This window comes from Emiliania huxleyi (genome assembly GCF_000372725.1).
Source record: "Emiliania huxleyi CCMP1516 unplaced genomic scaffold EMIHUscaffold_25, whole genome shotgun sequence".
Classification (NCBI taxonomy): domain Eukaryota; phylum Haptophyta; order Isochrysidales; family Noelaerhabdaceae; genus Emiliania; species Emiliania huxleyi.
The window spans coordinates 431,722-451,518 of NW_005200170.1; the positions used below are offsets into that span (position 1 = coordinate 431,722).

A 19,797-nucleotide genomic window follows, 5' to 3' on the forward strand; every position below is an offset into this window, starting at 1 on the left:
GCGGCGGCGAGGGTGAGGCGGAGGGAGGCGGTGGAGAGGGCGAGGCCGAGGGAGGCGGCGGCGACGGCGAGGCGGACGGCGGCGGTGGAGAGGGCGAGGCCGAGGGAGGCGGCGGTGAGGGTGAGGCGGACGGAGGCGGCGGCGAGGGCGAGGCCGAGGGAGGCGGCGGAGAGGGCGAGGCGGATGGCGGCGGCGGAGAGGGTGAGGCGGACGGAGGCGGCGGCGAGGGCGAGGCGGAGGGAGGCGGCGGAGAGGGCGAGGCGGAGGGAGGCGGCGGAGAGGGTGAGGCGGAGGGAGGCGGCGGCGAGGGTGAGGCGGACGGAGGCGGCGGTGAGGGCGAGGCGGAGGGAGGCGGCGGCGAGGGCGAGGTGGAGGGCGGTGGTGGCGACGGCGAGGCGGAGGGAGGCGGTGGAGAGGGTGAGGCGGAGGGAGGCGGCGGCGAGGGCGAGGCGGACGGAGGCGGCGGAGAGGGCGAGGCGGAGGGAGGCGGCGGCGACGGTGAGGCGGACGGCGGCGGTGGAGAGGGCGAGGCGGATGGCGGCGGCGGCGAGGGCGAGGCGGAGGGCGGCGGCGGCGAGGGCGAGGCGGAGGGAGGCGGTGGAGAGGGCGAGGCGGAGGGCGGCGGCGGCGACGGCGAGGCGGAGGGAGGCGGTGGAGAGGGCGAGGCGGACGGAGGCGGCGGCGAGGGCGAGGCCGAGGGAGGCGGCGGAGAGGGCGAGGCCGAGGGCGGCGGCGGCGAGGGTGAGGCGGAGGGAGGCGGTGGAGAGGGCGAGGCCGAGGGAGGCGGCGGAGAGGGCGAGGCGGACGGCGGCGGCGGAGAGGGCGAGGCGGAGGGAGGCGGCGGAGAGGGCGAGGCCGAGGGCGGCGGCGGCGAGGGTGAGGCGGAGGGAGGCGGTGGAGAGGGCGAGGCCGAGGGAGGCGGCGGCGACGGCGAGGCGGACGGCGGCGGCGGCGAGGGCGAGGTGGAGGGCGGTGGTGGCGAGGGCGAGGCGGAGGGAGGCGGCGGCGAGGGTGAGGCCGACGGCGGTGGTGGCGACGGCGAGGCGGACGGAGGCGGCGGAGAGGGCGAGGCGGACGGAGGCGGCGGCGACGGTGAGGCGGAGGGCGGCGGCGGCGAGGGCGAGGCGGAGGGAGGCGGCGGAGAGGGCGAGGCGGAGGGCGGCGGCGGCGAGGGCGAGGCGGAGGGAGGCGGCGGCGAGGGCGAGGCGGACGGAGGCGGCGGCGAGGGCGAGGCCGAGGGAGGCGGCGGAGAGGGCGAGGCGGATGGCGGCGGCGGAGAGGGCGAGGCGGAGGGAGGCGGTGGAGAGGGCGAGGCGGACGGAGGCGGCGGCGAGGGCGAGGCCGAGGGAGGCGGCGGAGAGGGCGAGGCCGAGGGAGGCGGCGGCGACGGCGAGGCGGACGGCGGCGGCGGCGAGGGCGAGGTGGAGGGCGGTGGTGGCGAGGGCGAGGCGGAGGGAGGCGGCGGCGAGGGTGAGGCCGACGGCGGTGGTGGCGACGGCGAGGCGGACGGCGGTGGTGGCGACGGCGAGGTGGAGGGCGGCGGCGGCGACGGCGAGGCGGACGGCGGCGGCGACGGCGGTTGGGGTGGCGGCGTCGACGGGGGCGAGGGCGGCGGCGGCGAGGGAAACAAACATTGCCATTCCGACTCGCCGAAGCACGTGGTCCCCACCACACCCTGCAGGCACACGCGGACGCACGTGGTCCCCACCTCGCAACACAGCTCACTCAGGCCGGCGCACTTCACGCCCTCGGCGATGTAGTCAGTGCAGCTGTTGGGATCTGTCGAGTACGTGATGTCGTGGACCGCGCTAGCGGCTGGCGCCCCGACGAGCAAGCGCTTGCCCTGCGGAGGAGAGGCATAGGGAGGACAGGCACACACAATCAGCGTAAGCGTGGAGGGGGGGGGGAGGTGGCGTGCGGTGGTCTGCAACACCGCGTACCGACATGGCTGCGACCGCCGCGCCGTACTCTGACGCAGCTCCTTTGGGACCGGGCCACACTGTCCAATCCTTGACATCGACCGCACCGCCGCCGTTGCCGAGGAGCAAAATGTATACCGCGCCGTCGGACTCTGAATTTCCGGATCCGACACTGCCCCCGCTGCCCTCGGCACCAACAGCCAGCTCGGGCATGCCTGCGCGGGGGGGCGAGGGAGCCGCCTCGGTAGAGGAGGGCAGAGGAGGGCAGAGGAGGGCACGAGAGGCAGAGGCGGGCAGAGGAGGGCAGAGGAGGGCAGAGGCGGGCAGAGGCGGGCAGAGGAGGGCAAAATGCAGCGATGGGCGGGAGGGCGTGCCATCTCCGTCCATGTCGTCGAGCATCGCGAGCGAGTACCCAAACTTGTCTTTGGGCTGCAGGGCGGCGCTGACTCCTGCGCCGACAGAGAACAGTGCGGCGGTTGGCGGCGGCGGTAGGTGGGCGGTTGGGTGGGTGTGGACTGTGGTGTGGCTGCAGAGTGGGGGCGTGGAGGGGCGCTGCGGAGTGAGAACGGCTCTCACCGAGGTCGAGGCTGCCGCTGACGGTGCCGTCGGCCTCGAGGAAAAGGATCCAGGCGTCGCCGGAACGATCGGAGTTCATGCTCCCTCCGACAGCCAGCTCTGCAGTGCCGTCCCCGTTCAAGTCGGTCAAGGCGGCGAGGGAGGTGGCGAACACGCCGCCAGTAGGGATGGTCTCGATGCCCTTGCCCGACTCGATGCGCCGGTGCGAGGTGACGTTGACGGATGCCGGCCAGCCGCCTGCAGGGAGGCGGAGGCGGTGAAATCTAGCAAACAGAGGAGAAGGAGTGGAGGCAGTTGGCACGGCAGCTGCACGCCGGTGTCCATAAAAAGGAGGAAGACGGTGCCCTGAATTCCGGTCATCCCCGCGCCAGGGATGTCATCGTCGAAGTCTGTGCCCGCGCCCACCGCGAGCGCAAGCCCGGCGCCGCCATGGCTGTGAAAGCCCGGCAGAGCTGCGATGGCCTGCCCAAAGTGCTGGTACGTGTCCAGGTCGGCTGACGACGGGTTGAAGCCCCCCTGCATGGGCTCAATGACGACCCACGACAGCAGGCATGCGGCCGGATCCGCCTGGCAGTCGGCCTCGGAGGCAAGCCGGAGCAGGTAGACGGCGCCTGCAAGAGCGGCCGGGTGCGCGGCAGGTGTGAGCGGCAGGTGTGAGCGGCTGGGCGTGATGGCGACCGTGCCTGCACTCGCAGCTCTCGCATCGGGTCCACAACCCAACAGTTCGCATCCTGGAGCACCGACGGCGAGCGTCACACCGCCCAGATCCGGCACCATCGCGACGGCCGAGCCAAACAAGGTGTAGTCAGCGAGTGGAAGCTGGTTATCGCCGATGGTGACCTCGACGCATGTCGCACACTCGAGGTTGAGAAGCGTGACTGCTCCGCGGTATCCGGCGTTTCCGTCGGTATCCGGCGCTCCCACGGCGACCCAGCCAGTGCTGCTGTCGAGAGCGGCGATCGCTGCGCCGAAACGAAGCGAGTCGCCCGGATCGACAACTTGATCGTCAGTGACGACAGTTGGGTAGGTGGAGACCGCTCCGACGATAGGAATCGCCAACGCGATCCACGTGATCATCGGCGGCAGCACAGTTAAAATGCCAGAAAGCCGATCACTCTTGCAGCTAGCTGGTCCTCCGCCTCGCTTTCAAGCAAGGCCGCGGCGTGTCACCGTTTTTTTCTTTCGCGAGGCGGCCCCATTACGTTCCTCCCCTTTTTAGGGACCCATTTCGAGGGCTCGTTGGAAGAGGGCCAGTCGCGAAAAAAGAAAAAAGGCCGTATGGCGACTCACCGCGATTTCCCGGTGGCGCTCGCGCAGACAGGCGCACTGCTGATACTAGCCCTCGGCTGCGGCGCCGCTCTGCAGTCCGCTGCCGACGCCGGCGCCTTTGACCGCCTGCTCGGGCCGTCGAAGGTCGGCGGCACCGCGTTCTGGCCGCTCGAGGCTGCGGGCGGCGGCAAGAGCCTGCGGCTCGAGTGGCTGCCGCTCGCGGCGCTCGACGTCGGCCTGCTCTGGGACGCCGCGCCGCGCTGGGCCAGCCGCGCGCCGAGCGGCGCCCTCCAGCTCTGCCTCGTGAGCGGCAGCGTGGCGCTGCCTGCCCTGCTCGGCGGCTGGCTGATGGCGCTGCCGCGGGCGTGCTCCGCGCTGTGGGTGGGGGTTGCCGTCGTGACCAGCCTACTCGCCGCCCTCTCCGCCCTCCTCTGGAGCGGCGCGCTGCCGCTCCCGTACGCGCCGACGCCGGCATACTCGCGCGCCGCGTTGCGCCGCTCGCTTCTCCTGCTTGCGCACGCGCCGCTGCTGGCTGCGCTCGCCGCCTCCGAGGGCGCGGAGGGCGGCGGCGGGGACGGCGCCGCCGGTGGCGCGCTGTGCGCCGGCTTGGCGTGGGGAAGCATCGGTGCGCGTCCCGGCGCACGCCTAATCCCTGGAGCACCCCCTCGCCTCTTCCTCTCCCTCTTGGAGCACACAGACGCCCTCCAGCACCTGGCATCCCCCCCCCCCCCACCCCACCCCTCCAGGCGGCGAGCTTCGCGGCCTGTCCGAGCACGGGTCGGCGGCCGCGCTTCTCGCGCAGATCGGCGTCGCCGCCGTCGGAGCCGCGGTGGTCATCCTGCACGGCGCCCACCCTCTCCCTGCTCAACCTCCGCCTCCGCCGGCCTCGGCGACGCAGAACGGAGAGGCGAAAAAGCGCTGAGGTGTAGAGGGCGGAGCGCGCGCTCTCGGCCCTCTCGCCTCTTGGAAGGGGTTTATCTCGCTCTCTTTCGCACCGCGCTCTCGATCCGATCTCCGTCCAGCGAGAGGCAGAGAGGAGTCTCGCGTCTCCCCAGATTCGTTGCCTTGCCGGCTTGCCCGGCAACAGTTTTAAGTGCGATGTGTGTACGTGGCGAGTTCGCACTCGGCCCACCCTCGCAGACTCTCGAAGACTCCACTGAGCACTGTCTCTCCCCATGAGGGATGAGCAAGCACCAGTACGAACCACCTGAGAGAGACGGCACAGTCGCTCTATCTCATCGGCACATCGCGGCGTGGCACAGGCATGCATGGCGACAAGTCGTACCCGTATAAAAATCTCCAGGGCGGCTGGATGCGACTCGGCCGCGGGGCCCAGCTCAGATGGAGTTGGCGACGGCGGCCGCGACGGCAAACGACACGGCGACAATGGCGAGGCCGTTGGGAGGAGAGCCGGTGGATGTGGCGATGGCGGCGGCAAAGACGGAGGCGGTGAGCAGGCCGACGTATACGTACCCGATCGTGGCCGTCTGCCGGCTCTCCTCCTCGCTCCCCATGAGCGCAGAAGCCGAGCGCAGGCCGGCGCAGGCCGGCGAGGCGCTGGCGGCGGATATCGCGGGGCGCGCTGGCAGGCGCGACGCGAGCGGAGCGATCGCGCTGGCCGCAGCGATGAGCGCGAGCAGGACACAGTACCGCAGAGTGAACACGCTCATGTCCATGTGCCCCGTTTATCTTTTTCAGTGTATGTAGCTCTTACGAACATACCCGTAGGTGAACTGCTGACGGGGTTTGCGATGAGGAGCGATCCGAACGTGGTATTCGGGTGATTAGATCACTACCGCCGAAGCGCAAGCGCTTGGAGCAAGGGAACTGCCACGTATGGGTCCCAGACTAGCACCCCACCTCGCGAGCCGACGTTCTGGCTCAGCGAGGCTGCTGCGGAGCACTCGGGGCCGACGTTCTGGCCCAGCGAGGCCGCTGCGGGGCACCCGGCGGCTCGGTTCGCTCATCAGCGCAAACTCGGTCGAGCAGAAAGTAAGGTGTGTGTGTAAAGGCGGCGCGGCACGGTAAGGGTCGGCGGTAAGGCGGCGCGGCGGCAGCAGACGGCAGGCAGGACATCGGACGGCGGGACATACGGTACGGCGGGCGCGGCACTGTAGGAGCGGCGGTATGGCGGCACGGCGGTTACGGACGGCAGGGGGTACGGCAGGCTAAACGGCAAGGGCGGCGCGGCACGGAGGAAGGAGCGGCACGGTAAGGAACGGGGGTACGGCAGGCTAAACGGCAAGGGCGGCGCGGCACGGAGGAAGGAGCGACACGGTAAGGAACGGTGGCGCGACGGCAGACCACAGCGGCGAAGGGACGGCGGAGCATTGGACGGCGGGGAAAGGGTCGGCGGTAAGGCGGCGCGGCGGCAGCAGACGGCAGGCAGGACGTCTCGGACGGCGAGACAAACGGCACGGCGTCACGAGGAGGTAGAAAGTCGGGCGCGAGCGGGCGAGGCAGCGGCGAGGCGGCGGGTTGATCACGAGGAAGTAGAAGGTCGAGCGCGAACGTGCGAGCGAGCGGCAGGCGAGCGGCTAGGCGGCGGGGGGGCGAGGCGAGGGTGGCGGCGGTGGATCACGAGGAAGTAGAAGGTCGAGCGCGAACGTGCGAGCGAGCGGCGAGCGAGCGGCTAGGCGGCGGGAGGGCAAGGCGAGGGTGGCGGCGGTGGATCACGAGGAAGTAGGAGGTCGAGCGCGAGCGAGCGAGCGAGCGGCGAGATGGATCACGAGGAAGTAGAAAGTCGGGAGCGGGCGAGCGAACGGCGAGCGAGAGCGGCGAGGCGGCGGGAGGGTGAGGCGAGGGTGGTGGCGGTTCGGATCACGAGGAAGTAGAAAGTCGGGAGCGGGCGAGCGAACGGCGAGCGAGAGCGGCGAGGCGGCGGGAGGGTGAGGCGAGGGTGGTGGCGGTTCGGATCACGAGGAAGTAGAAAGTCGGGCGGGCGAGCAAGCGGCGAGCGAGCAGCAAGGCGGCGGGAGGGTGAGGCGAGGGTGGATCACGAGGAAGGAGAGATTCGGGCGATCACGAGGGAGTAGAAAGCCAGGCGCGAGCGGGCGAGCGAGCGAGCGAGCGAGCGGCGAGGCGGCGGGAGGGTGAGGCGAGGGTGGTGGCGGGAGGAGGGGGCGAGGGCGAGGGCGGGCGGGCGATAGGCGGGACGACAGGGCGGCGGCCAAGCTGGCGTGGTGGTCGGCGAGAGGCGGCGAGGGCGGGCATTTTTAGCTGTGCTCCTCTTCTTCGCTCTTGTCTGTGAGAATGTGTCAAAAGAGAAGAAAAAATACCGCTCGCGAGGCTGAAGAGGTGCCAGAAGCTGCGAGCCTGTCGCTGTTACTTGGAGCAGGAGATGGACGAGTGGCCTTCCCTCGCGCAGTCCGCGCTGACCTCGAAGCACGACGACGGATGCCCTTTAAAGCCGGTCGCGGGCAGCGAGGGCCTGCAGGAGTTCATCTGCGCCGTCTCAACTGGCAGCTGAACCGGAGTGAATTGGCGGCCTTCGCCGCTGGGTGGCGCGCGCGGCGGCGGTGCAAATTTAGCCGCGCAACGGCGCCCGACTCAAGGGCACTGTGCACTGCGTCCGAGGCGCTCGGTGGCTCGAGGTTGTGGAGCAGATCCCGGCCGGCAAGAGCGCGTGGCAGCCAGTGGCAGCTGGCTGTTGGATGCCCTTTGAGGGCGGTCCTCACAACGGCGGGACCTGGCTCCACGATCCCGCGACGTGGAAAGGGGCCGGCGCAGATGGCGACACTTGCCGGCGCTACTAGCGTGCGGTTTGCTCTGTAGCTCTCATTCGGCCACGATCTCGCAACGAGGAGAGGGCCACCGCGCAAAAGATGACGCCCCGCTCCGCAAGGCACCCGACGGGGCCTGGAGTCGACGGCCGAAGGACACGCGGAGAATGGGCGTGAGGCGCTGCGGCTAGAGATGTACTAATAGTCGGTTAGTCGATCGGCTGGCCAAGCAGGAATTGGATGCAGGCCGCGCCGCAGCTTGCGACTGGCCCACTGCTCGACCGCGCGAGCACTGTTGCTTGCTTTGCGTGTCTAAAATACTGGAATACGGCGGTCTGCGCCACAGCACCTCGGATACTGAAATACTGTGAAATACTCCAACTCTCCTTGCGGCGTGTCTAGGGATACTTACGAAACACTCTGGCGCCATGTATTTTCGGCGCGGCACACGGCCACGGCGCACGGCGGGGTTGAGATGCATGATCGATGATGGAGTTGGAGAGCCCCGGGACGACACCACCGCTCGATCTACCCTCTCGGGTCCCTCAGCGGCGTGCACCTCAATCCTGTACCGTGTTTGTTATGACCTCCCCCGATGAGCATTGTCCATTGATGCAGAGTGCAGCGAGGCAGGCGACTGGCGGGACGGGAGGGAGGCGCACAAGTATGTCAGCTCGCATCGCGTGATGATTACATTCGTACCGCTGCACTTTGCCACATGCCACCACCCTCGCCCAGGGATCTACAATGCTGTCTTAAGGTCCGACAGGTTCGGCACCGGGCACCGCCTCGGTAAACAAAAATCAAAATGCGCCTGCGGGCGGAACCTCACAGATCACAGATCACATGCCACGTGCGCCTATGACTCGGGTACCCCGTGCTCGCCCCCACTTTGAGAGTCGTGGTTTCTTGTTGGTTTTCAAAAATCTCTCTCTGCATGAACCATGATCGCTTAGCTTTTTAAATCCTTAAGCACCAGATGGCGCGGTGGCAGCTCTGTTCGCGATCGGCTCGCTCGGCTCCGCTCGGCTCCGCTCGGCTCGCTCGGCTCCTTCGGCTCCTTCGGCTCCGCTCGGCTCCGCTCGGCTCGCTCGGCTCGCTCGGCTCCGCTCGGCTCTGCTCGGCCTCGGCTCCTTGGGCTCCACTACACTCTCGCCTCCACTCGCTCCACTCAGCTCAGCGCCCAGAGGGTGTGCATGACCTATAGCTGAGCGCCACAAGCCCAGCTCGTCAGACCTGGCGCTTAAGACTTAGAAATGCAAGGCCAAGGGATCTCATGCAGGTTGCTCACGCACGTGCACTGGGCCTTGCACTTTGAATGCCGTACAAAGGCTCCTGCAGCCTGTCCGGATAAATATCCGGGTGTGGAGATGCAGATGCAGGGTTGCCCCCCCCCCCCCCCCCACCGCGCCTTGCCAACTTACTTTGCTCTTTTTTTCCAATCTGTTACAAACCGTTGACAACACAACCGCGGAATGGCGGAGCTTCACGTGGTCGGGCAGCTGCTCGGCGGGGACGGCTTCCAAAGGAACAGCCTCTTCTGCAAGTGGTCCATCGACGCTGGCCCAAATTTTCGCCTGCTGCAGGGCCACACCAGCGGCCAGACGCACTGTGACCACCCGAACGAAGGTGCACCGTGCCCGATGGGAGTGCAGTCGGCGGCCATGCATGGGTATCCCACCTGCCCCAGGATGAGCACACCTTCCAGGCCCCACCCAACGCCGGCGTGCGGCGACTTTACCTGCCATGTCGCCTACCTTAGACGAGCCGGCGGTGTGGGCGCATCCGCTCGACCTGCACTACGCGCTCAAGGGCTTCGACGGTTGGCCAAAGCTGATCCTCGAGGTGTGGACGGTCGACCAGTTTGGCCGCTGCGAGCTGGGTGGCTACGGTTGCTGCGTCGTCCCCACCAGCTCCGGGATGCATGAGGTGCGCATCCGCCCGCCATAACACGCTGGCGCGGAAGCCCATATGTCTCGCCATTCATAACTCAGGTGAAGGTGCAGACTTGGAGGCCATGCGGAACGCTGCGCGAGCAAATCACGTCCTTTTTCCTCGGGGGCGTGCCCACGCTCAAGCACCGCGAGGTGATCAGCTCGAGTTTCGACCGATTTCGGCTGCACACAGAGACTGCGGGCGCCGTCAGCTTGAGGCTCTGCATTGTGACAAAGGGGCTAGGTCGCTACCGCGTGACTGGGTGATACATGGTTTGTGTGCATTCTTGTGTGATGTTGGGGTACTGACGTAAGCGGTAAGGTAAGGTACGGCTCTAAGGTAAACTTCTCCACACACACACGGTGGCTGGGCGGGCAAGCGGCAAGGGGGGGCCGGCGGGGGGGCGGGGGGGCCGAGACCCTCGCGCGTCTCCACGCGGTCTAGGCGGTGTCGTGCGGTGTGTGAAGTCTGAAGCGTGGTTCTGGCTCTGCCTCTCTGTGTGCCGTGTGTGGCACGCGTGAGGCGTGTGCGCGGTCGTGTCTCGATGGGCATGCCAAGGGAGGGGTGTCCGGGGTGTCCGCGCCGCCCCCAGAAAAGAACTCACGAGATGACCCGAGATCACCCACGGATGTGCTGGCGCGGCCTCTGGACAAAAATTGAACAAAAAACAACCCCATCATGCACAAAAATAAAACATACCTGATCCATGCCGTAACTCGTATCGTGTATGCTGCATCAACGTACTGAGAGCCTCTCAGACGAAGGAGCACGAAGATGTCTGTGCTATGGCGGTCTCCGCCTGCGGCTGCGCTTGCACGTGGCTCTCGCGAGACGGCGAGGGGGGGCGCGTCGAGGTGGCCATGACCGCAAACGCCGCAGGCCGCAGCCGGCTCTCGCGCGAGGGGGATGGCGGCTTCGGGGAAGCGGATAAATCGCCGGTCGCGTCGCTGCCAGAGGCGATCGAGGAGAGCGGCGCGAAGCTGCCGCTGCCCGGCTCCTCGCTCGTTGGCTGCTCGTCAGCTCCTGTCACGGTCTCGCCGCTGCAGCGGGGCGAGCCGCCACCACCGACGACGATCGCGCCGCCGCCCCCCTCGTTGCGCGAACTGCTGCGAAAGAGGCGGCCCGAGGCGCTCAGCAGCCGCGATTTGGACAAGCGGGCGGTCGCGGCCCGCTCGGCGTTAGTCGCGGCCGTGATGACGCCGCCTCGCAGCGACTTGCGCGAGACGGCGCCGAGCCGCTGCGCCACCACCGCGAGGGAGAGGAGCCGGTGCTCGGTCCCGGCGTGCAGTGCGCTCGCCATCTGGTAAAAGATGCCGCTGTCGAGGAGGTCGGCAGGCGTGATGGAGAAGAAGGTGTCGAAATCGCAGCCGTCGCGCTCCTCGTCGACCTCGTGCACGAGAAGCAGCGCCGCGCCGCTGTGCAGCGCTGCCCGCACCTCACGCGCCAGCTCCTCGCCGTGCTCGTCTTGGAAGATGCTCCGGTTGAGCAGCAGCAGAAAGTACCTCGCCTCGAGCCTGCTCGGCTTGGAGGGAGGTGCCCGCACACGGCTCCGCAGGATGGAGCCCCTCCAGGATGCGATTGGATCGTCCGCGACGGCGCTGGCGTCGGCGGAGCTCGTGCTCCCTAGCCGAGCGAGGGCGTTGCGGGCGGGGGACGGTGGGCTCGGCGACTGCGCCAGCGACGCGACGGGGAAGACGGTGGCGAGCTCCGCGACAAATTCGGCCGCGCCGGCGTTGTGTGGCGAGGGGTAGATTCCGACGGGCGAGGGGAGGGTGAGGCTCTCGCAGGTGAGCTCGTCGCGGTAGTAGAGCTCGAACTTGTGCTTGCGGTAGTTTGGGCAGCCGGCAAGCAGGTGCGTGGCGATCAGCTTGACGGAGAGGCGCTGGAAGTCGTAGGTGCGGTGCCACGTGATCGGCTCGCGGCCGTCGAAGACGAAGGAGCGGTATTGTGGCGGGCACTCGAGGCGTGCCTCCTCGTACGTCGTGCCTCCCTTTGCGAAGTCGGCCTCGCGGACGAGCACCACCGGCTTGTTCGCCGCCACCGCCGCCGCGACTTCGCGCAAGCAGTTGCGCGACTTGAAATAGCCACGCGAGAGGAAGATAAGGATCACCTGCGACTCGTCGATGTAGCGCTCGAGGTCGCCGATGTGGCGCAAATCGTCGACGTCCAAGAAAACGCTCGAGCCGGGAAGCACCAGCTGCAGCTGCCGCTTGAGCACGGCCATCTGGTCCTGGCCGGTCGCCCACCGATGCGAGAGGAAGAGGTGAAAGCGGTGGCCCTTGGCGAGGGAGGGGTCGGGAGGACTGCTCTGGCCGCGAATGTTCAGTCGCAACGCGGTGACGCGCCGCAGCGCGATGACGGCGAAGGCGAAGGCGATGCACATGGAGAGGCCGAGCAGGCAGACGGCGTAGACGATGAAGATGAGCGAGGCGCCGAGCGGCGAATCGCCCATGCCGTACATGGCGCAATAGTCGGGTATGTCGGTGCAACCCTTGATGACGAGCACCGCGACGAAGAGGATCACCAGCGACAGGTGGCAGCCTAGCACGAGCGCGTCGTCAATCTTGCTCCGGAGGGGCACGAGCACCGAGAGGCCCATCAGGAAGGCGATCGAGATCAGGGTGGCGATGAGGCCTCGCATCATTGAGTAGCCGGTCGTGCTAATCAGTACGAAGCCAGTCAGCGTGAGGCGGCGCAGGATCTCGAACGGCTCCCACCAGAAGCAGCGCGTCTCGTAGTCGCCCCACAGGAATATGGTTGCGCGCGAGAGGCGGTTCGGCCGCCGCGTGCGGATGGCGTTGCGGCACTTCCAGAGGAGGTAGGCGTACAGGGCCGGCACGCCGAGCGGCCAGAGGAAGAGGAGACCTATGGCCCACGCCTCGACCTCCTTGTACTCTGGGCTGTCGCACGAGATGGAGAGGTCGTCGGCGAGGTAGGTCGCCCCCTCGCCCGTGATGTCGTCCACTGTGAAGTGGAGGCACGTGAAGGTGCGCAGGATGCGCATCGACGCCATCGGCACGCAGACGAACGTGACAATCAGGCAGGGCGGCAGCGCGCGGAGCAGCGCCGTCGTCAGCACCGCCCTCCACCCCTCGCGGTCGAGCGGCTCGCGCGCCCGCACGCGCCTGCCGCCGACGTAGACGACGCAGCCGAGAATGATGAGGCCAATGAGGGCGATCGGCCAGAAGGCGGAGACGAGCAGCCGGTTGAGGTAGGAGCCGTAGCAGCCGCCGGGGATGAAGAGGTTCAGGCCGAGGAACTCTGGCCAGCGGAGCACCGCCGCCCACTCGGTCAGCTCCTTGGGCAAGCTCACCTCGTATGTGCTCGGCACTACGGCGAGGATCTGAAAGAGCGTGAAGATGTTCTTCGCCTTGGCGCGCATGGAGTACTGCGACCAACGGATCAAGATCCGCCGCCCGACAAGCACCGGCCTGCGCAGCGCCCAGTGGCGCGGCTTGTAGGTGGACCTCAGCATGTGGAAGAGCGCGAAGAGGAGCGCGAAGATGGCGGACGCGACGCCGAGCAGCTTGAGCGCAGAGTTCTCGAGCGGCTCGCAGAGCTTGCACTTGCCAACCGCCTTGTCGAAGTAGTGCGTCCCGTTGACGCACACCTCGCAGCGGGGCCCGGCGTAGCCAACCTCGCAGTAGCCTGCACCGCCCACCCCCGCGTCCGCGCCTCCCTGGCAAGGTGTCCACTCCTCGGATCCGAGCTCGGGCACGATGGAGCACTCGATGAGATCAGTTGTGTTAGGCGAGGCACGCCACCACCCCGCAGGCACGGAGTGCGGAGGTGCGCGCACGAGGATGCGCGCCGCCGCCGGGACCAGCTCGGCGGTGCCGTCGGGCTGCGTGTACTCGATCTCGACGACGAAGTAGCCCATCCGGTTCGCCTCGAGGGTCACGGTATAGTTGCCACCTCCCGCAAAGGCGAGCGTCACGGTGCCGTCCTCCGGCACTCGCATCACCTCCCCGTCGACAGTGGCAGAGAGGCGGAAGCGGGAGGCGAGGTTGCGGTGGAGCGGGAGGCCCGCCGCGTCGCGCGTGGAGAGCGTGAAAGTGGCGAAGTCGTAGATGCGCTGTCGCAGGGCGATCGGCAGGTCCTCGGCGCCGTCGTACACCGCGTCGATCACCCCCCTCGGGTCGATCACGCACTCGGCCGGCTCAGCGACGATTGAGGCGGTGATGTCGATGGTGGCCTCGTACACCTCCTCCGTCTTGAGACGCACCGTGAGGTTCGTCTCGTACGGCTCGCTGCGCTCGGCGAGGCCCTCCGACAGGATGGAGAGCGGGACGGAGACGGAGCAGGGCGACTCGGAGCAGCCAATCGGGCCAGACGCGGCGGGCAGGTGGACCCACTCGGGCAGCACGTCCGCGTTGGCAACCTCCCAGCTGTAGCTCGCCGCCGCCTCCCAGGCAGACCCTCCGACCTGCAAGCTGACGTTGACACTCGCAGCCTCAAAGTCGGATCCCGACTTGAGCAGCCGCACCGTCACCTCCTCGCGCACGAGCGTGAGCGGCGGCGAGAGGTAGAGCGGCGTGAGGCACCCCTTGGTGGTGATGCCGGTGGCACCGTAAGGCGCGAGCTGCGGCGATGCCGGGTTTGCAAACGCGCCCTCCTCGCACTCGCAGGCGGGGACGGTCGCGTCGCCGGCGGGCACATCGACGCACGCAACGTCGGACGCGTCGCAGATGGGCAGCTCTGTGCCGGAGAACGGGTGCGTGAAGACACGATCCGAGCACGCCAGCGCCGCGACGCCCTCGGGCACCAGCTGCGCCGCCTCGGCGTCGCTGCATCCGTCCGCCACCAGCTTGAGGCCACGCATCGCCCACGTGGCGCCGTCTCCACTCCCAAAGACGGGCGGCGCCGCGCCGTCGCAGGCGTGAGAAATGCTGAGCACAGTGGCGAGGACGGCCCCGCCACCGCTCTCGATGGCGGAGGCGCCATCGGCCGCGCTGCAGCCAGAGATGCCCACCACGCGCATCGTCAGCTGGGACGGCGCCGAACCAACCAGCGCGACGGCGCCGCCCACCATGAGAGCGCGGCAGTCCTCAATCGCGACGTACTCGAGCAGCACATTGGCGCCGTCGCGGGCGCGGATCGCGCCGCCCGCGCCGTCCGCGCGCCCATTGCGCAGCGTGAGGCCGCTGAGGGTGAGGGAGGCGCCCGCTCTGACGTCGAAGAGGCGGGAGAGTCCGCCGGCGTCAATGCTGTCTCCCCCGACGGTGCCGGCCTCACCCACCGGACCGTCGCTCAGCCGGCGGTGGCTGGAGCTGAGGCTGGAGGCGGAGACGAGGCGGAGGGAGAAGGACTCCGGCACGAAGATGGGGTCGCCTTGTAGCTGCATGTGCGCGCCGACGTATAGGGTGAGGCCTTTGCGGTTGGCGGCGTGCGCCTCGTAGACCCTTGCAGCGAGGTCCTCAGTCGAGTATACAACGTCGGATGCGTCGACACCCGGCAGGAGCGGAGGGTGCGGCGGCGGGGTCGCCAGCGGCGGCGGCGGCGGCGCCGACGGCGGCGAGGGCGGCGCGGGAGGGGCGAGAGCTCGGAGCTGATCGAAGAGGCCGTCGGGGCAGGCTGCTTCGGAGGGCCGTTCGATCGCCGTCCCGTCAGGGAGGGAGAGGACCCAGCGGCCGCGCGGCGAAGATTCGTCGTAGGTGTTGAGGTCAGCGGGCGTGAGCACCTCGTAGAAGAGGCGCGGGATGCCGGGGACGGCGAGGCCCGCGCACTCGGCCGAGGCGCGCTGCTGCAGCTGGAGGTCGGCGGCGTCGATCTGCGGAGTGGCGGGAGGGGCGTGCGTCAGAGGAGTGGCTGATTGGGAGGCAGAGCGAGGCGCGTCTCAGAGGCGTCGCCTGGGCCGCTGAGAGCTCGACGTACTCGCCTGTCAGCTCGGGGAAGTCGCCTTCGCGGGCGGCGGAGCGGCGCACGGCGAGGCAAGCTGCATTGCGATCGAAGCTGCCACTGCACTCGGGGAAGACCGCAACCACACACGCGCACGGGCTGCAGCTGCCGCGGACGGAGACCTAGCACGGACGAAGGCGAGAGGTGGTGGGAGGGAGGCCAAGAGGCGCGGTGCACGGGGCATGGTGTCGCGGACCAGGTCGCCCGTCGAGAAGGCTGTTTCGGAGGAGGGTGGGCGCGAAGGCGGCGAGGGCGGCGAGGGCGGGGACGGAGAAGCGGGTGGCAATGCTGGTGGCGCCGGAGGGCTGGCCGGCGGACTGGCGGGCGGTGGTGGCGGTGGGACAGCGCAGATCGAGTCGCCGTCGACCGCGTCCCTTTCGACGCGGCAGAGGCACTCGAACTGGCCGGAGCACGGGTTCCCACTCTCGCCTGCAATGTACAGCTCGTGCGTGCCGGCCTCGTACGAGCACCCGTTCGCGGCCCAGTCGGCGCCGACATGAACAATGACTGAGCCGAGGTAGACACCGAGGGCTGCCGCGGCCGCAAGGCACTCCGACCGGCCGGAGATGGAGGAGCCTCCGGCCTCCTCGCAGTTGTCGTGCGAGGAGACGCGCGCGTAGCACCCCGCTGGCGAGGGCGAGGGCTCTGGCGACGGCTCCGGCGAGAAGTCGGGGTCGGGCTCCGGCGAGGGCTCCGGCGAGGGGGAGGGGGAGGGCTCCTCGTAGCCGGCGGCTCGGCAACTCCTCGGGCAACGGCGAAACACGCGCTCCACGAAGCAGCCCGGCGAGCGGATCTCCTCTGCGCAGTCTGCGCGCTCCTTGCTAGGTGGCGGGGGCGGTTGCAGCGGGGGCGATGGCGGCGGATACGGGAGCGGCGGAGCAGGGGTTGGTAAGGCGGCAAAGCACAGCTTCCACCCGGCCTCCGTCCCGGAGTCGTCGCTGCGCCACGTGAGGGTGGAGCCCGCGGCAAGACGCGCCGGGACGTCCTCCGGAGAATCCACATTCAGCTCCGCCGCCGTGTTGTTGATCGCCAGGTCGTCGCAGCACGTCTCCAGCGAGAATGGCTGCTCGACGCGGACAGTCGCATCGCGGTGGAAGAGGATGGTACACGTCTCCTCGTTGCCGTAGTCGTCCGGGTGGTTGAGGGAGGCGATGCAGTCGCCGCCCGGGAGGGAGGCACAGCCGTCGCCGTCAATCGAGTAGAGCGTCCCGGGAGGAAGGAGGGGCGATGGCGGCGGATGCGGGGGCGGCGGCGGATAGGGGCCGTCCAGCCACTCGTCCAGCACTTGCCACCCGGCCTGGGGAAGGATGCCCAGCTCGCCCAGGACGGCGGCCGGCGCCGCGAGCGAGACGAGCGGGCTGTAGAGCCGCGCGGCAAGCGCAGTTACATCCGTGAGGACGCAGGTCTGGTACTCTGAGGAGAGGTCTTCATAGTTGGGTGTGTCCCCGTGGAGGTACTGGCACCAGCAGCTCCCGCCACTTTCGATATTGGCGATGTCGCAGCCCAAGCCGGAGTTAAAGGCACGGCTGATACACTCTGCCGGGGAGTCGGAGTGGCCGAGATTCTCCCCTTCGCGGTTGTATTCGTTGGACGCGAACCAGCGGCAGGTGGACCAGGGATCTGACAGGAGGTCCGACAGGAGAGACTCAAACGCGGCCTGCGCCGCCGGCAAGCTGGCATACACCTCTCCCTCGGCGACGCCGGCGTCGCGCGGTACGTACACGACGACGGCCCAGCCGCGCCCGAGCCATTGCCCAACCTCGAAGCAGTTCCGCACGCAATCGGCAGCGCCGGCAGGAGGCAGTCCGAGCTCGAAGCACTCGCCTCGGCGGTTGAGGCGAGCGCAGCTCTCGCACTGTCCGGCAAATCCGCCGCCGCCGCCGCCGTAGTTATAGTCGTAGCCGCCGCAGCCGCCCTCTCCTCCGCAATAGTCGTAGTTGCAAAAGCGCTCGCCGGCTGCCTCGCACCCGCAAGGCGCTGGTGGCAGGGGCGGCAGCGGTGCCGGCGGCGGCTGCGCTGGCGGGGGCTGTGCTGGCGGTGCCGGCGGCGCTCCCGGCGGCGAGGGCATGTTGGGCGGGGTTGGCGGGCTGCCAGGCGGGCTCGGCGGGGATGCGGGTGGCGGAGGGACAGCTCCCGGGACGAGGCCCTTGTAGACCGGCCTCCCGTTCCTCCACTCGCCCATCGTCACGAGGGTGCGAGGCGAGGCCAGCGGCAGGCCGCACTCGCACACGATCGGGAGCCAGGGCAGCTCGGAGCTGCCACCATACGGGTAATAGCTGCCGCCATACCGGTAATCTTCAGGCGGTGGAAGCTGCTCCCACGCATCGATACAGCCGAGCGGCAACGCGTCGCCCAACCCCTCGCAGTCCGGCCAGCCGTCCCCGTACTCCGACCACTCATACCGCCTCGCGCCGGTGCAGATCCTGGGGCCAGCCTCGCTGCAATACTCGGAGCAGGAACCGACAGCGGCGAGCGGGCTCTCGCGGGAGGGAGGGAGCGCCAGCAGCACGCTGCACTCACCGCACGCGTCGACCGCGGCGGGGAACGCCGCCTCGTCGCACTCGCCGCCCGGGGAGCGGTCCAGGTCGGGCGCGGGCGGCGTGCAAAACGCCCAACCGCCGCCGTGTGTGTGCTCCTCCTCGGCGCAGCCTGGGTTGGCGACCAGGCACCAGTGGCTGCTTTCGAGGCAGCTGCTGCAGCCGCGCTGGTTCTCGCAGGCGAGTCCGTCATCTGGGGACGACCACTCGTCGAGGCACTCGCAGGCCTGCAGGCCGGCATGCCGCCACCACGAGTGCGAGGCGGCGGGGCCCGGAGGAGTCCAGACAAACTCCGAGGCGCACTCGCCCGAGCCGGGCAGCGCGGGGGGAGGAAACGCCGGCGGGGCCGACGGCGGCTCGGGCGGCGGAGCCGGCGGCGCGGGCAGCGCGGGTGGCGCGGGTGGCGCCGGCGGCGACACGGGCGGCAGCGGAGGCGGAGGCGGAAAGCGCGACGCAAAGCAGATCTTCCAGCCTGCGTAGGAGACGGAGTAGTCGCTGGACCACTCCATCCGCCCGTCGGCCACGGTCAGCCTCGGCTCACACGGCAGGCCCGATCTGCAGACTGCCTCCTCGTCCACGCCGCCCAAGTCGTAGTAGTTCGCCGTGATCATGTTGGGAGGATCCTGGGTCACTGAGCCGCAGACACGCACCTCGCCACCAGACGGAGAGTTGAACTTGAGGTAGTCGTATCCACAAGTCGGTTCGAACTCCACATCGAAGGCCTCCACCAGGAAGGGAACAGCCGGGATGCCTCGGAATTCGCAGCCCTCATCGTCGCCGTAGCCTGCGGCATCACGGCAGGCTCAGAGCTGGTGCGTGGAGCGCGCGTGGTGCCACGCACAGCGAGAGCTCGGCAGTGGGATCTCTGGGCTGCATAGAGGTGCAAGGTGAGAACCTGTGGGCCAGCTTGGCGACGTCACGCACTCGAGCCCCCCGGCCTCGGTGAGGACGCCGCAGTCGCCACGTTCGACGCTGATCGACGCAGACACGCCGATGGCTACGCAGAGTCCCAGCACGGAGGACCGAAGGGCTCGGCGCATGACCACAAGAGCGCTCGCAATCGTGTCAGGTCGGACGCCCGCGGTTACTCGCCCGGAAAAAGGTTTGGGCCACGTCGGGTGTCGAATGAAGGAGTGTCGATAGAAACCTCCCACGACGGCTTCCCGCGCCCACCCGCGCCTGCTCGCTCACCGCCCGCCCGTTCCCTCCGTCAGATTGACCGCCGGATGTGCGGCGTGTCGTCGAGCCCCGCCCTCGCGCGCGACCTCGCGACGCCCGCCCTGCACGGTGCACCTGCACGGAGCTACTCCCTTAATGTGGGTAAACCATAGTACCGTATACGGTACTATCGCAGAGATATATTTCCCACTTTCCGCACAAATGTGGCACCCGTGGCTCTCGATCCGTCCACCTTGCTGTATGCCGACCTCAAACCACCAGCGCCAGCAACGACGTGCCGCGGCTCGCCGCGCCGCTATTGCGACCGACGACGTGCCCGACGCCGTCCCGCGGCCGCCAGGACGCCCAGCATGCCGCTGAAGGCGCGCAGCACGGTGCCCTCCGAGCAGAGCAGCACGCCGAGCATCTTGCCGGTCCGCCGCCGCTCCTGCGTCAGGCCGAAGCGGGTCTGGCTCTGCGGCGGTGAAGCGAAGTTTGCCCGCTCTGCTCGATGCGCCGCAGCAGCGACAGCGCCTCTGCCTGCGCAGTGCGAGGCAACGAGTGCGGCCGCCCGCACGAGGAGCACCAACCGGAGGCACCCGGCGGAGCGAGGCCGACGAGCGAGCTGGCGAGCGGCATGTACACCTCGAGCCGGTCGGAGCCGAGTTGCCGACGAAGAACGTGCGGTTGAACAGCTCGACCGCACCGCCGTCCTCGACGTACAGCGCGCCGCCGCTCACGACGGCGGCGTTGCCCTCGGGCGGCGGGCGGCGGGCGCAGTGG

The 19,797-nt window shown here is 68.9% G+C and overlaps 2 protein-coding genes across 2 annotated transcripts in view; one reads left to right on the forward strand and one right to left on the reverse strand.

Annotated features, from left to right (window-relative positions):
* Nucleotides 1-3,572, reverse strand: part of EMIHUDRAFT_450378 (hypothetical protein) — a gene marked incomplete at both ends in the record, with an annotated part of 9,036 nt that extends 5,464 nt beyond the window's left edge. The window contains 6 exons of the mRNA XM_005778151.1: nt 1,633-1,843; nt 1,941-2,134; nt 2,294-2,368; nt 2,496-2,732; nt 2,768-3,106; nt 3,236-3,572. Of these exons, the coding sequence (XP_005778208.1) occupies nt 1,633-1,843; nt 1,941-2,134; nt 2,294-2,368; nt 2,496-2,732; nt 2,768-3,106; nt 3,236-3,572 (1,393 nt within the window). The remainder of the gene's footprint in view (nt 1-1,632; nt 1,844-1,940; nt 2,135-2,293; nt 2,369-2,495; nt 2,733-2,767; nt 3,107-3,235) is intronic.
* A 5,389-nt stretch (nt 3,573-8,961) lies between these two features.
* Nucleotides 8,962-9,687, forward strand: EMIHUDRAFT_205908 (hypothetical protein; the record flags this gene model as incomplete). The annotated part of the gene is made up of 3 exons (XM_005778152.1): nt 8,962-9,115; nt 9,249-9,415; nt 9,487-9,687. 3 exons carry the CDS (start codon nt 8,962-8,964, stop codon nt 9,685-9,687), a joined length of 522 nt encoding a protein of 173 aa, XP_005778209.1.
* Nucleotides 9,688-19,797: the final 10,110 nt, after the last annotated feature.